The sequence below is a fragment of the Haematobia irritans genome, chromosome 3, assembly GCF_050003625.1.
Source record: "Haematobia irritans isolate KBUSLIRL chromosome 3, ASM5000362v1, whole genome shotgun sequence".
Classification (NCBI taxonomy): domain Eukaryota; kingdom Metazoa; phylum Arthropoda; class Insecta; order Diptera; family Muscidae; genus Haematobia; species Haematobia irritans.
Genome location: NC_134399.1, coordinates 150,654,143 through 150,667,901, shown reverse-complemented (window position 1 = coordinate 150,667,901; position 13,759 = coordinate 150,654,143). Strand labels below are relative to the sequence as shown.

Here is a 13,759-nt window from a genome sequence, read left to right as displayed (position 1 = left end):
CAGCCCACATGCATACTGCCAGTGCGCAGGTCGGTGTCGACGATTGGGGCGAGAGGGTCCATTTGGTGATGGGTCGCGAACTGGTAATACTCCGGCCATCTCTGTAACAAAAGTTTTGTGAGTACCGTGTTTTTTGATGAATTTGTGATATGCTAGTCAGTCCGCAAATAGTTTTACTATCTTCGTTATGGGTCGGCTGAGCATACCGCTAGCGGTTCTAATGTCTACTACTCGAATATTTTTGTCAGCGCCTTCGTAGGTTTTGACAACCCTCCCTAGTTTCCATTCATTTGAAGGTAAGTGATCATCTTTGATAATAACTAAATCATTTATGGCAAGGTTTTGTTGTGGGTATTTCCATTTGTATCTACGGTGTAATTCATTCAAATATTCCGATTTCCATCTTTGACAAAAATTCTGAGAAATAACTTTTAATCGTGTCCACCGATTTATTAATGTCACATCCCCACCAGAAATATCGGGTTCTGCCGGGGTCAACAATGGAGAACCTATCAGAAAATGTCCTGGGGTCAAAGGCTCTAAGTCTGAAGGGTCATCACTAGTTGGACTAATCGGACGTGAATTAAGACAAGCCTCTATGCGGGCTAAAATCGTTGATAATTCTTCAAACGTAAAATTCATTTTTGGCATTGTTTTCTTAAGGTGGGTCTTGAACGATTTAACTCCCGCCTCCCACAGACCTCCCATATGGGGAGCCCCTGGAGGATTAAACTTCCATTCTAAATTTTGATGCGCGTGTCTTTGAATAGTAGTGTCTTGAATTGATTTCATAAATGCGATCCTATCTTTTTTAATAAGTTCCGCGGCACCTATAAAGTTTTTTCCATTATCCGAGAATATTTTTTCTGGACACCCTCTTCTGCCTATAAAGCGATCTAAAGCAGCTATGAAGGATTGGGTCGACAAATCACTAGTAGCTTCTAAGTGGATTGCGCGAGTCGAAAAACAAACAAATATACAGACATAACCCTTTGTAATAAGACAAGCTCGAGCAGTCAAACTTTTTATCCCAAAGGGTCCAGCAAAATCTACCCCCGTATTTTGAAAGGGTCTAGATAACATAGTGCGTTCTGGTGGCAGGGATGCCATAATTTGAGTTTGGGTCCGGTGTCGATGTATAGAACATATCCGACAATTGTGAATAACCTTTTTTACTAATTGTTTCACACGAAAAATCCAAAATTCCGATCGAATGACCCGAACCATTAGTTGATTGCCACCGTGCATTGTGACCTTGTGAACAAATTCTACAAATAAAAGAGCAAACCGAGAGTCGTATGGAATTAAGATAGGATGGCGTTCGCTATATGTAAGAGCCGGAGATTGAACTAAACGACCGTTTGATCTAAGCACTCCTTTTGAGTCGATAAATGGGTTAAATGATAAAATACTACTGCTTGGCGAGAGTCGCTTCTTTTGAGTCAAAGCTAAATATTCTTCAGCAAAATAATGTTTTTGAGTAACGATGATTAGACGAGTTTTTATATCATTGAGTTCAGATGAGGATATGTCCTCCGACGCAATTCGAGACCGATTTGAACCTGTATTCCGCCAAAAACGCATTACATACGATAGCACTCGATAAGCGCGTGATAAAGATGAGAAACGGGTCAAAGGGTCTTCGAAAACAGTTGTCGCGAAAACTTTAACTTGTTTAGCTTCAAGATTCGTATCTGCGTTGAGTTGAGTTTTGGGCCACCGATCTCTGGGCAATTTCAACCATTCCGGCCCCGTCCACCACAAATGATGTACTTTTAACTCATCTGGTGAACAACCACGACTCGCGATATCGGCTGGGTTCGATTCAGAGTCCACGTGATTCCAGTTTTCATTACCGACGCTTTCTAAAATTGCGGAAACCCGATTTCCAACAAAAGTGCTCCAAGAACACGGTGGTTTACGAAGCCACGCTAAAACTATGGTAGAGTCAGTCCAGAAATGTGTCGTAAATTGCGTTATTTGTAGATTTGGAAAAATTGCGTTAGCTAACTTTGATAACATAACCGCTCCGCATAACTCTAATCTCGGTAGAGAAATTTTCTTTACTGGAGCCACACGAGTTTTGGCTGCTAAAAGAAAAGTGTCTACTTGGTTTCCGATTTCTACTCGAATATAAAGAGCTGCAGCGTACGCGCTTTCCGACGCGTCACAGAAACCGTGTATTTCGACCGCGCTGGAGGGTGAAAATCGAATCCATCTTGGTACAGATATAGTATTAATAATCGGGCTATCTTTCACAAAATTTCTCCAATTCATAGTGGTTACGGGTCTTAATGTGTCATCCCACCCTATTTTATCTAACCAGACTTGCTGCATCACTAATTTGGCAACTATAATGATCGGAGCAAGCCAGCCGCAAGGGTCGAAAAATTTAGCAATTGTCGATAAAACTTCGCGTTTAGTGAAAAGTTCTCTTTCTTCAACATTTGGCGCTTTAAATGAGAAAGCATCGGTCGCTACATTCCAACGAATGCCAAGGGTCTTGGTTGACGATCCTTCAGAAAGATCTAACCAATTGACAGGCAACAATAAATCAGGATGTAGATCATTTAATAGACGTGGGTCGTTAGAGGTCCATTTCCTCAACTCGAAACCAGCAGAGTCTAAAACAGATGTTAATTGTTTTCTAGCGGCGATGGTGTCTTCAATCGTGTGTCCCCCCGCTAATACATCATCAACGTATAAATTTTCTTTGATTATTTTTGAGCCCAAAGGGTATGAGTCTTGTACATCTTCAGCTAATTGAAGCAGGGTTCTTATTGCCAAAAACGGTGCGCAATTTACGCCAAAAGTGACGGTTAACAATTCAAAATCTTCCACTGGGCCATTTTCGGAGAATCGGAAAAGTATTCTTTGAAACGAAGCTTGATTTGGGTCTATTAATATCTGCCGATACATTTTTGTAACATCGGCGTTGAAAACGTATTTGAAAAAACGCCATTTTAAAATTTGTAACACCAAATCCTGTTGAAGAATAGGCCCTGTATGTAAAATATCGTTAAGACTCTTTTTATTTGAAGTAGGGCTTGATGCATTAAATACCACTCTAAGTTTGGTGGTCGTTCTATCTGGTTTAATAACTGCGTGGTGCGGTAAATAGTAATGAGGGGTCTTGTAAATATTTTGTGGATCAACTTTCCGCATGTGTCCCAATTGAAGATATTCCCTAATAGCAGCGTCGTATTCCGCCTTTATATCAGGGGTCTTAGCCAATTTCTTCTCCATTCTGTGAAATTGTGCAAGTGCGATGTTTCGAGATGCACCAATTTCTGCGCAACTCTTGAATGGTAGAGTCACTATGTATCTTCCCGCTTCATTACGTTTCGTCGTAGACGTGTATTTTGTTTCACAATAAATATCTTCAGCTGACCTCAAAATCTTTTTTGGGGTTTCTTCCACCTCCCAAAAACGTGTGATTATTTTTTCCAAAGATGAGGCACTGTGAAGAGCAATTTTCCTAGTTGTCTCAATATTCTGTTGAATGGGTCCGCCAACTATCCATCCAAATACAGTGTCTTGTGCCAATATTGAGCCAAAAGATTTCATAGGAACATCATGAGTGTATATGAACGGTCCTATATCAAGCCCGATGAGCATATCAACGGGTCGACTATCAAAGAACTGCGGATCGGCTAATCTAAGATGCCGGAACTCATCAAACAATGTTCGATCAAGAGTATGCGTTGGTAAATTAGACGGAAGAGTCTTTAACACGGGTGCCCAAACCTCTAATTCAAAAGTAGGGTCTATGCGTGAACAAAGATTAAAAACACAAGCCTTTGTAGATGTCTCAGCAACTGTGTCACTCAAACCTGTGACGTGAACTAAATTCCTGACTGTAGGAAGTTGTAATCTGTTTTTGATTCTTTCAGAAATAAATGTCGATTGTGACCCAGGATCAATGATTGCCCTGGCGTCATATCTCTGTCCCTTTGATTCGATTTGAACGATTGCGGTAAACAAAAGTGTAGTTTCGGGTCGTGGAGTGGGTCTATCTTCTTGCAACGTGAGAGTCGTTATACTAGGCCTTCCGTTAGTAGAAGTGGACTGTATACTAGATGAAATCGATGATTGAACTAGAGTGGAACAAGTGGCAGCACTTGCACTAGATTGTGCTCCACCTTGAACCTGATTAACAAAGGTGTTGAGAGCGGCAGCACTTGTGCTAGGTTGTGCTCCGTCTCGTACTTGATGAATTAAAGTGTTGAGAGCAACAGCACTTGCACTAGATTGTGCTGCGTCTCGGGTATGTGTTGTGTTTGTAGGGGCAGAGCCAACATTGCCCTTATGTAACAGACTGTGGTGTCGCTGATTACATTCCCTACAACTATAACGACTTTTGCATTCCCGAACTCCATGATCGGCCAATAAACAATTGTAGCAAAGATGATTTTGTTTCGTTATTTGTATTCTGTCATTGGGTGACTTTTCCAAAAATTTGGGACAGTTTCGCAACAAATGATTTGTCCGACAAATTGGACAAACGCTTTCACTTTGTTTGCGACTAGGATTATTAATATTTTTCGAATTATGGTTGGCTTGTGAATTATTATTATTATTATTGAGTCTTGAACCCGAAGGATTATGTTTCTGAGTGACATTTGTATGAAAACTATTAACACGATTCCCCCTTCTATCATTATCCGATCTTGATTGACTATGTTTCGAATTTTGAATTTTAATATTCCCCACCGATTCCAAAGTTTTAAACTTGTGTGACAGAAAATCGTCTAATTTCTGCCAACTTGGAAGTGTCGAACAATCCTCCAAACTGTTCTCAAATTCTTCCAAGAATGTACGAGGTAATTTTGTTGAAACAAGGTATACTAATATTGGGTCCCATTCTCCCGTGTCTACTAGTAAAGTTTCCAAAGTTTGTGTACAAGTGTTAATCGTGCGTTGTAATTTTTGTATCGTTGACGCGTTTTCAACTGATACTGTAGGCAAATTAAAGAGAATCCTAAGCTGTTCGTTAACTTGCATCCGTTTATTTTCGTATCTATTTTCTAAATTTCTCCAAGCTATATCGAAACCCTCATTAGTTAGGGGTACATTTGTAATGATTTCCCGCGCTTCTCCCGAAGTTTTTTGGGTCAAATGGAATAACTTCTCGACTTTACTCAATCTTGGGTTATTTATGTAAATTGCAGCAAATAAATCTCTGAATGTAGGCCATTCGCTATACCCGCCCTTAAAAATGTCGGTGTCGCATGGTGGTAATCGTAAATTTGGGGTCGAATTTGGGTCTACTGCCATATTTTTTGTCATTAATGATTCCCTAGCTAATTTTTCCTGATTCTCCCGTTCCTGCCGCGCCGAGATCTGTGAGTTAATCGTACTTAAACCTGTCTTATAGACGTCCATACCGTTTTTATAATGACCGCGAAGCTTATCCTTATCTATAGGAGTCTCTCCCTCAACTGGAACCCTATCTCGACAGTTTACATAAGCCCGCCTAACTTGGTCCCATAACGTATTTAGCTCCACTCGAGCCGCTTCCAACGCGTGTAAATCTTCGGTGGCCGCCTTAACAGATAAAACGCTTTCAACATCCACGAGATCATTTAAGCAATTGGCAAATTTTTCTTTCAAAATTCTATCCATAATGTATTTTAAACTTTTTTGCACCGGTCAAAAAACTAAAATATATTAAAACTCGCGAAAGAATCAAAAAACTAGTTTTATTCAGAAAAAGCACGAATTTTCTACAATAAACTATTTCAAAATCAAAATATCCTTTCAAACGGGACAAAATTTGTAGTGTCGAAAATATTTTCTAATCAAGAATAATTAAAAAACGAGTCAAATTTAACAAAAAAATTGGGTCAGTAGACAAATTGGGCCAAAATTACGTAAAAACAAAAAAAAAACCCAAAAATTTACGTTTACAACGAATGTTCCAAAGAATTTCCAAAAAAAAATCTCGAAAAAATTTTACGAAAAAATTTCCCAAACACCCAAAAAATCGAAAAACAGAAAAGCAATATTTTGTTAAAGCACGATGCTCAAAAATACATGGATTTTAGCAATTTTGCAATACAAATAAACGAAATTAAAAAAAAGCTGAAAAAAAATTTGTTAAAAAAAATGTGTCAAAAAATTTCAAAAACCAACTATCTCCTACCTTTTTGTGGGTCAGAGGGTCGAATAGATAGATTGGCTTTGAAATAAAGGTTGATAAAAAATATAAATATAAAATAAATTGTTTTCTTCAAAAAAAGTTTCAATTGTTGCCGATTGATTCAATGGTAAATTTTTTCCAGGGTCTCTTTTTTTACGGTGTACGGGAAATAAAATGATAAATTCCCAATTAAATATTTCCAATATCCAAAAAAATCAAAAATCGATTTGATGAAAAAAAAATCCAAAATTTTTATGAATTTTCCAATTTGATGTTTTTTATGATTTAAGAAAACAAAATAAATTAAATTTTTTGAGCAAAAATAAAATTTAAAAATGTTTGTAATTTTTTCCAACAAGAATTGAGGAAAAAATTTCTTTTAGTGTAGCCGCTTTTTTTTCCAAAATCATTCGTTTTCCAATTTTTTCTCAAATTACGTAATAAAATATGTGTCCAAAGTTCTGTGTCATGAGCATATCACAAATTCGGAGTTGTTTTTTTTTTCTACGGGTTATACAGAGTCTTTGCAACAACAAGCTCTCAACTATGAGCTCAGCAAAAACTATACCAAAAATCCACAAAAAAATCAAAAAATAGGTACTCACTTTGAAGCTTTTTAAATTTGTGTGTATGTATGTATTAAAATGTATAAAAATGGCGTCTGCTTTATGCCGCTGTGTTGTTTTTGTTGTTGTGTCGCTTTGTAGTGCTGTTGAAGATTGTGTTGTGTCGCTAGGGACTGATTTGTGTCGTGAAAACTGTATATTTATTGTTGGACAAAATGTAGTTTTTAAAAAACCGTTGTTACGGTTTTGTCCAAATTCACCGAAAATGTCCAAAGTTCAATGTTTAATTTTTGTTGTTGTTTTATTTTACACGACCGAACCGAGAATTGATTGTTATAAAAATGCACAAAAACTTGGGTTAATTTTGTATGGGTCACTTGTATGTAATTTTTTGACCAATTTTGCAAAAAACTGATTTTTTAAAATATCACAAATAAAAATTTTATTTATGGCAAAAAATAAAGGAAATCACTTTTTCATTATTTTTTCCAGTGTAAATCAGTTTTTCTTTGATTAATTGATCAAAAAATTACGAAAAAACACATTTGTATGTTGGGTCATTAAATTTTTTGATTTCGAAAAAACACTTTTTTCTTAGAAATTCACTAATTTTTCAAAAAGTACACAATTTTTCGAAAAAACACTTCAAAATTATTATTGTCCACAATTTTTTACTATTTTTCAAACATTTTATTTAAATGTCATAACCTTTTATTTTTACAGTGTATTATTAATGTCATTACCCTTTATTTGCCTTCTCTCTATGCTTTATATGTTTGTATATACGTGTGTGTGTTTGACTATTTTTTGGCTGTCCGCTTGTTGGTCAATGTATGTTGTTGTTGTTGTTTATTTTGTTTTGCATAGTGATAGTTACATTTGAAGGGCATGGGCAATTTGAATATTATTTGACTATTTGGTTTTTTTTTGTTGTTGTATTACACTAGGGTATTTGACATTAATATTACACTGGGTTATAATCACTTAATACTTTTATATTTTGTAATATACTACTACAGTTTTTTCTTCACTTGATAAAACGCACTAATGGGTCACTGGGTTTTTTAACTTGTACACTTAGAACAAAATCACAATACACTTGGAGAAAAAAAATTATATTTTTTTTTCAATTTTATTGTTTTTAATAATTTAAAAAACACTAATCCGGTTCGCAATGGATCAAAATGTTCGGGTTTGAAATGAAGAAGAGTTGGAAAGTGAACCTAATTTGCCTTTCGAAATTACAACACTTGAAGAAATTTTAGTTTTAAATTTTAAATTCAGGAATATTTATTGTTATTTTTTTTTGTGTTTTTTGTAGTGTATTTTAAATATAATTCTTATTTTTATTCATAATTTATTATTAGATTTAAGTTTTAAATTAGCAATTAAATTTTATATTTAGATTTGGAAAATATTTACAAATAAAATTCAATTTAAACTCAAATCTTGGAAACAGTGTAAATAAGGGTTGTTTCAACTTAAATACAATTTACAATAGGGAATAGTGCAATATAGGTTTAAATGAAAATATGATGTGCAATTTACATGGAATTTTGTGCAATATAGTGTTAAGGCAAATTAATGTATTTTGTGTTGTGATTTTGTTCTTGTTATTGATGAGGGTTTTGTTTGTGTCTCTCACTTGTATTTGATGGGTAATGGGATGATGGGTTGTTTGTGTCACTGTTCACTAAATGTCTTTAGGTTTACCTGTAAATAGTTATTGTTTTTAACTGTTCACTTAAATGTTTGTTATAATTTAATGTTTATTTTATTTTCACAATTACTAATGTTTCACTACACTTGTTACTTATCGCGGGGGGATCGATTGTGCGTGCGCGTGTTGATTGTCGTTTCAAGACTGGTTCGTTGCCCTCTTGAGTGATGCTTAGTAGCTGATGCAAAGCTTAGCGACAAAACTGCAAGCATCGATCAAAGGGCAACTTTCCAGGTAAACAAATAGAAAAACAAAAGGACACGACGATTAAAAATTATTTGTTCCGCTATGCACAGTGTTTCAAACCGAGTTCAAACAAACTTTGAACAGTATGTAACGCCAAGAATTAGTGGTCATAGACCCATCTTTTAGTATACCGATCGGCTTAGAATTAAATTCTGAGTCGATTTAGCGATGTCCGTCTGTCTGTCTGTCCGTCTGTCTGTATATGTAATTTTGTGCACAAAGTACAGCTCGCAATTTAAGTCCGATCGTCCTCAAATTTGGCAGAGGGCCGTTTCTTGGGACATAGACAATCGCTATTGGTTTTGGAAAAAATCGGTTCAGATTTAGATATAGCTGCCATATATATATTTATCCCCGATGTGGTCATAGTTAGCGTGTTTATCAACCGATTTTCTTGAAATACCGTACATCCAAATATTTTATGAATCTCGAAAATCTTGCAAAATATCAGCCAAATCGGTTCAGATTTAGATATAGCTCCCATATATATCTGTCGCACGATATGGACTTATATGGTCCCAGAAGCCAGATTTTTGGCCGAATTTGGTTGAAATTTTGCACTAGGCGTACAATTAGTAGTATAGTCAAGTGTGCAAAATTTGATTGAAATCGGTTCAGATTTAGATATAGCTCCCATATATATCTTTCGCCCGATATGGACTAATACGGTCCCAGAAGCCAGAGTTTTACCCCAATTTGGTTGAAATTTTGCAGAGGGAGTACAATTAGTAGTATAGTCAAGTGTGCCAAATTTTATTGAAATCGATTCAGATGTAGATATAGCTCCCATATATAGCTTCCGCCCGATTTATACTCATATGACCACAGAGGCCAATTTTTAACTCCGATTTAGTTGAAATTTTGCACAGGGAGTAGAATTAGCATTGTTGCTATGCATGCCAAATTTGGTTGAAATCGGTTCAGATATAGATATAGCTCCCATATATAGCTTTCGCCCGATTTACACTCATACGACCACAGAGACCAATTTTTTGCTCCGATTTAGTTGAAATTTTGCACAGGGAGTAGAATTAGCATTGTAGCTTTTCATGCCAAATTTGGTTGAAATCGGTTCAGATATAGATATAGCTCCCATATATAGCTTTCGCCCGATTTACACTCATACGACCACAGAGGCCAATTTTTTGCTCCGATTTAGTTGAAATTTTGCACAGGGAGTAGAATTAGCATTGTAGCTATGCGTGCCAAATTTGGTTGAAATCGGTTCAGATTTAGATATATCTCCCATATATAGCTTTCGCCTAATTTACACTCATATGACCACAGAGACCAATTTTTAACTCCGATTTAGTTGAAATTTTGCACAGGGAGTAGAATTAGCATTGTTGCTATGCATGCCAAATTTGGTTGAAATCGGTTCAGATATAGATATAGCTCCCATATATAGCTTTCGCCCGATTTACACTCATACGACCACAGAGGCCAATTTTTTGCTCCGATTTAGTTGAAATTTTGCACAGGGAGTAGAATTAGCATTGTAGCTATGCGTGCCAAATTTGGTTGAAATCGGTTCAGATTTAGATATATCTCCCATATATAGCTTTCGCCTAATTTACACTCATATGACCACAGAGACCAATTTTTAACTCCGATTTAGTTGAAATTTTGCACAGGGAGTAGAATTAGCATTGTAGCTATGCCTGCCAAATTTGGTTGAAATCGGTTCAGATTTAGATATAGCTCCCATATATATGTATTTCTGATTTCGACAAAAATTGTCAAAATACCAACATTTTCCTTGTAAAATCGCCACTGTTTAGTCGAAAAGTTGTAAAAATGACTCTAATTTTCCTAAACTTCTAATACATATATATCGAGCGATAAATCATAAATAAACTTTTGCGAAGTTTCCTTAAAATTGCTTCAGATTTAAATGTTTCCCATATTTTTTTACTAACATTGTGTTCCACCCTAGTGCATTAGCCGACTTAAATTTTGAGTCTATAGATTTTGTAGAAGTCTATCAAATTCTGTCCAGATCGAGTGATATTTAAATGTATGTATTTGGGACAAACCTTTATATATAGCCCCCAACCCATTTGACGGATGTGATATGGTATCGAAAATTTAGATCTACAAAGTGGTGCAGGGTATAATATAGTCGGCCCCGCCCGACTTTAGACTTTCCTTACTTGTTAACCTTGAAATATGTTAGTACTTGTTAGAGTAATAAGTTTCTTAATTATACCCTGCGCCACACTGTGGAACAGGGTATTATAAGTTAGTGCATATGTTTGCAACACCCAGAAGGAGACGAGATAGACACATGGTGTCTTTGGCAATAATGCTCAGGGTGGGTTCCCGAGTCGATCTAGCCACGCCCGTCTGTCCGTCTGTCTGTGAACACTTTTTTGTGATCAAAGTCTAGGTCGCAGTTTAAGTCCAATCGCCTTCAAATTTGGCACAAGTTCCTGGTTTGGGTCAGAATAAAACCCTATTGATTTTGAAATCGGTTCAGATTTCGATATAGCTCCCATATATATCTTTCGCCCGATATGCACTTATATGGACCCACACGCACAGAAAAACCATGTTTGGACATGGTTGCAGCATCCATTTAATGCTTATCTAGAGCATGTAATTGCCGCGAAAACCATGTATTTTGTCTTTGTAAAAATAGTTTTCGAGCGGAGAAAAATGTATGGTGGCAATGAGCACTTGAATGGTTCTCAAATACCACAAACATGTTCTATCATTTAAATGATAGAATTTGAGACCATTAAATGATCGGGAAAATCATGTACCTGACCATTCATTTTTATACCCTTCACCACTACTGTGGTACAGGGTATAATAAGTTTGTGCATTTTCCAAGAAGGAAAAGTCTGAGACCCATCGTTTAGTATACCGATCGTCTTAGAATTAAATTCTGAGTCGATTTAGCGATGTCCGTCTGTCTGTCTAGCTGTCTGTCTGTCTGTCTGTCTGTTCATGTATTTTTGTGCGCAAAGTACAGGTCGCAGTTTAAGTCCGATCGTCCTCAAGGGTCGCATAGGGTCGTTTTTTGGGACAAAGACAATCGCTATTGATTTTGGAAAAAATCGGTTCAGATTTAGATATAGCTGCCATATATATTTATTCCCGATGTGGTCATAATTGGCGTATTTATCAACCGATGTTCTTCAAATTCAGTACATCCGAATATTTTATGAGTCTCAAAAAACTTGCAAAATATCAGCTAAATCGGTTCAGATTTAGATATAGCTCCCATATATATCTTTCGTCCGATTTAGACTCATATGACCACGGAGGCCAAAGATTACTACCGATTTTCGTGAAATTTTGCATAAAGAGTAGAATTGACATTCTACCAATGCTTGGTAAATTTGATTGAAATCGGTTCAGATTTTGATATAGCTCCCATATATATCTTTCGTCCGATTTGCACTTATATGGCCTCAAAAGCAAGAGTTTTGCCGTGATTTGGTTCAAATTTTGCACAAGGAGTACGTTTAACAGTATCGTTAAGTGTGCCAAATTTGGTTGAAATCGGTTCAGATTTAGATATAGTTCCCATACATATCTTTCGCCCGATTTAGACTCAAATGACTACGGGGGCCAAAGTTAAACTCCCATTTACGTGAAATTTCGCAGAGATAACAGAATTATTATTCTAACTATGCATGTCAAATTTAGTCGAAATCGGTTCAGATTATATATAGCTCCCGTTATATGTACACCAGAGTTGGGAAAATATGGTAGACTATTTCATATTTTAGACCCATTTGCAATGGGATTTTCCTCCAATTGACTGCATAGTTTCCACGGAGAATATATTTAATATGATATTTAAGTGTGTCAAGTTTGATCTAATTTGGTTAAGAATTAGATAAAGCCTCCATATATTTGTTTTTCCGGTTTATACAAATATGGCCAAAATTCCCACACTTTACACAAAATTCTGTGATAATTTCCCCATATCTTAGTCATATCCCACACACTGTAATGCCACACTTTCCACAGAACGGTTGAGTTTTAAATGAGGCTCCAAGTCGCCCGACTTGACCAAATAATATATCACAACCCACACTTGAGCACATATCTTGGTAAGATCTAACCAATATCCTTGTAAAATAGTCACTGCTGAGTAGCAAAAATTGTAAATGTTACTCAAATTGTCCTATATCTCGAATACATAAGTATCGCCTGATAAATCGCAAATGCTCTTTTGTACAATTGCCTCAAAATTTCTCTCGCTTCATATTTCCCATATTTATACCCTTCACCACTACTGTGGTACAGGGTATAATAAGTTTGTGTATTTGTATGTAATGCCAAGAAGGAATAATCATAGACCAACCTTTTAGTATACGGATCGGCTTAGAATTAAATTCTGAGTCGATTTAGCGATGTCCGTCTGTCTGTCTGTTGATGTATTTTTGTGTGCAAAGTACAGCTCGCAGTTTTAGTCCGATTGTTCTAAAATTTGGTATAGGGTCCTGTTTCGGCTCAAAGACGATCCCTATTGATTTTGGAAAAAATCGGTTCAGATTTAGATATAGCTGCCATATATATTTTTCACCGATCTAGTCATAATTGGCGTGTATATCAACCGATCTTCCTCAAATTCCGTACATTCGAATATTTTATGAGTCTCGAAAAACTTGCATAATATCAGCAAAATCGGTTCAGATTTAGATATAGCTCCCATATATAGCTTTCGCCCGATTTACACTCATTTGCCCACAGAGGCCAATGTTTTGCTCCGATTTAGTTGAAATTTTGCATAGGGAGTAGAATTAGCATTGTAACTATGCGTGCCAAATTTGCTTGAAATCGGTTCAGATTTAGATATATCTCCCATATAAAGCTTTCGCCCGATTTACACTCATATGACCACAGAGGCCAATTTTTAACTCCGATTTAGTTGAAATTTTGCACAGGGAGTAGAATTAGCATTGTAGCTATGCGTGCCAAATTTGGTTGAAATCGGTTCAGATTTAGATATAGCTCCCATATATATGTTTTTCTGATTTCGACAAAAATGGTCAAAATACCAACATTTTCCTTGTAAAATCGCCACTGCTTAGTCGAAAAGTTGTAAAAATGACTATAATTTTCCTA

General features: G+C 36.2%; 1 protein-coding gene across 1 annotated transcript in view; it reads right to left on the bottom strand.

The window, feature by feature from the left end:
- Positions 1-156: 156 nt before the first annotated feature.
- Positions 157-13,759, bottom strand: part of LOC142231245 (uncharacterized) — a 103,230-nt gene continuing 89,627 nt past the window's right edge. The window contains exons 2-3 of the mRNA XM_075301862.1: positions 3,462-5,563; positions 157-3,413 (exon numbers count right to left, since the gene is read on the bottom strand). Coding sequence (XP_075157977.1) covers positions 157-3,413; positions 3,462-5,563 — 5,359 coding nt within the window. The remainder of the gene's footprint in view (positions 3,414-3,461; positions 5,564-13,759) is intronic.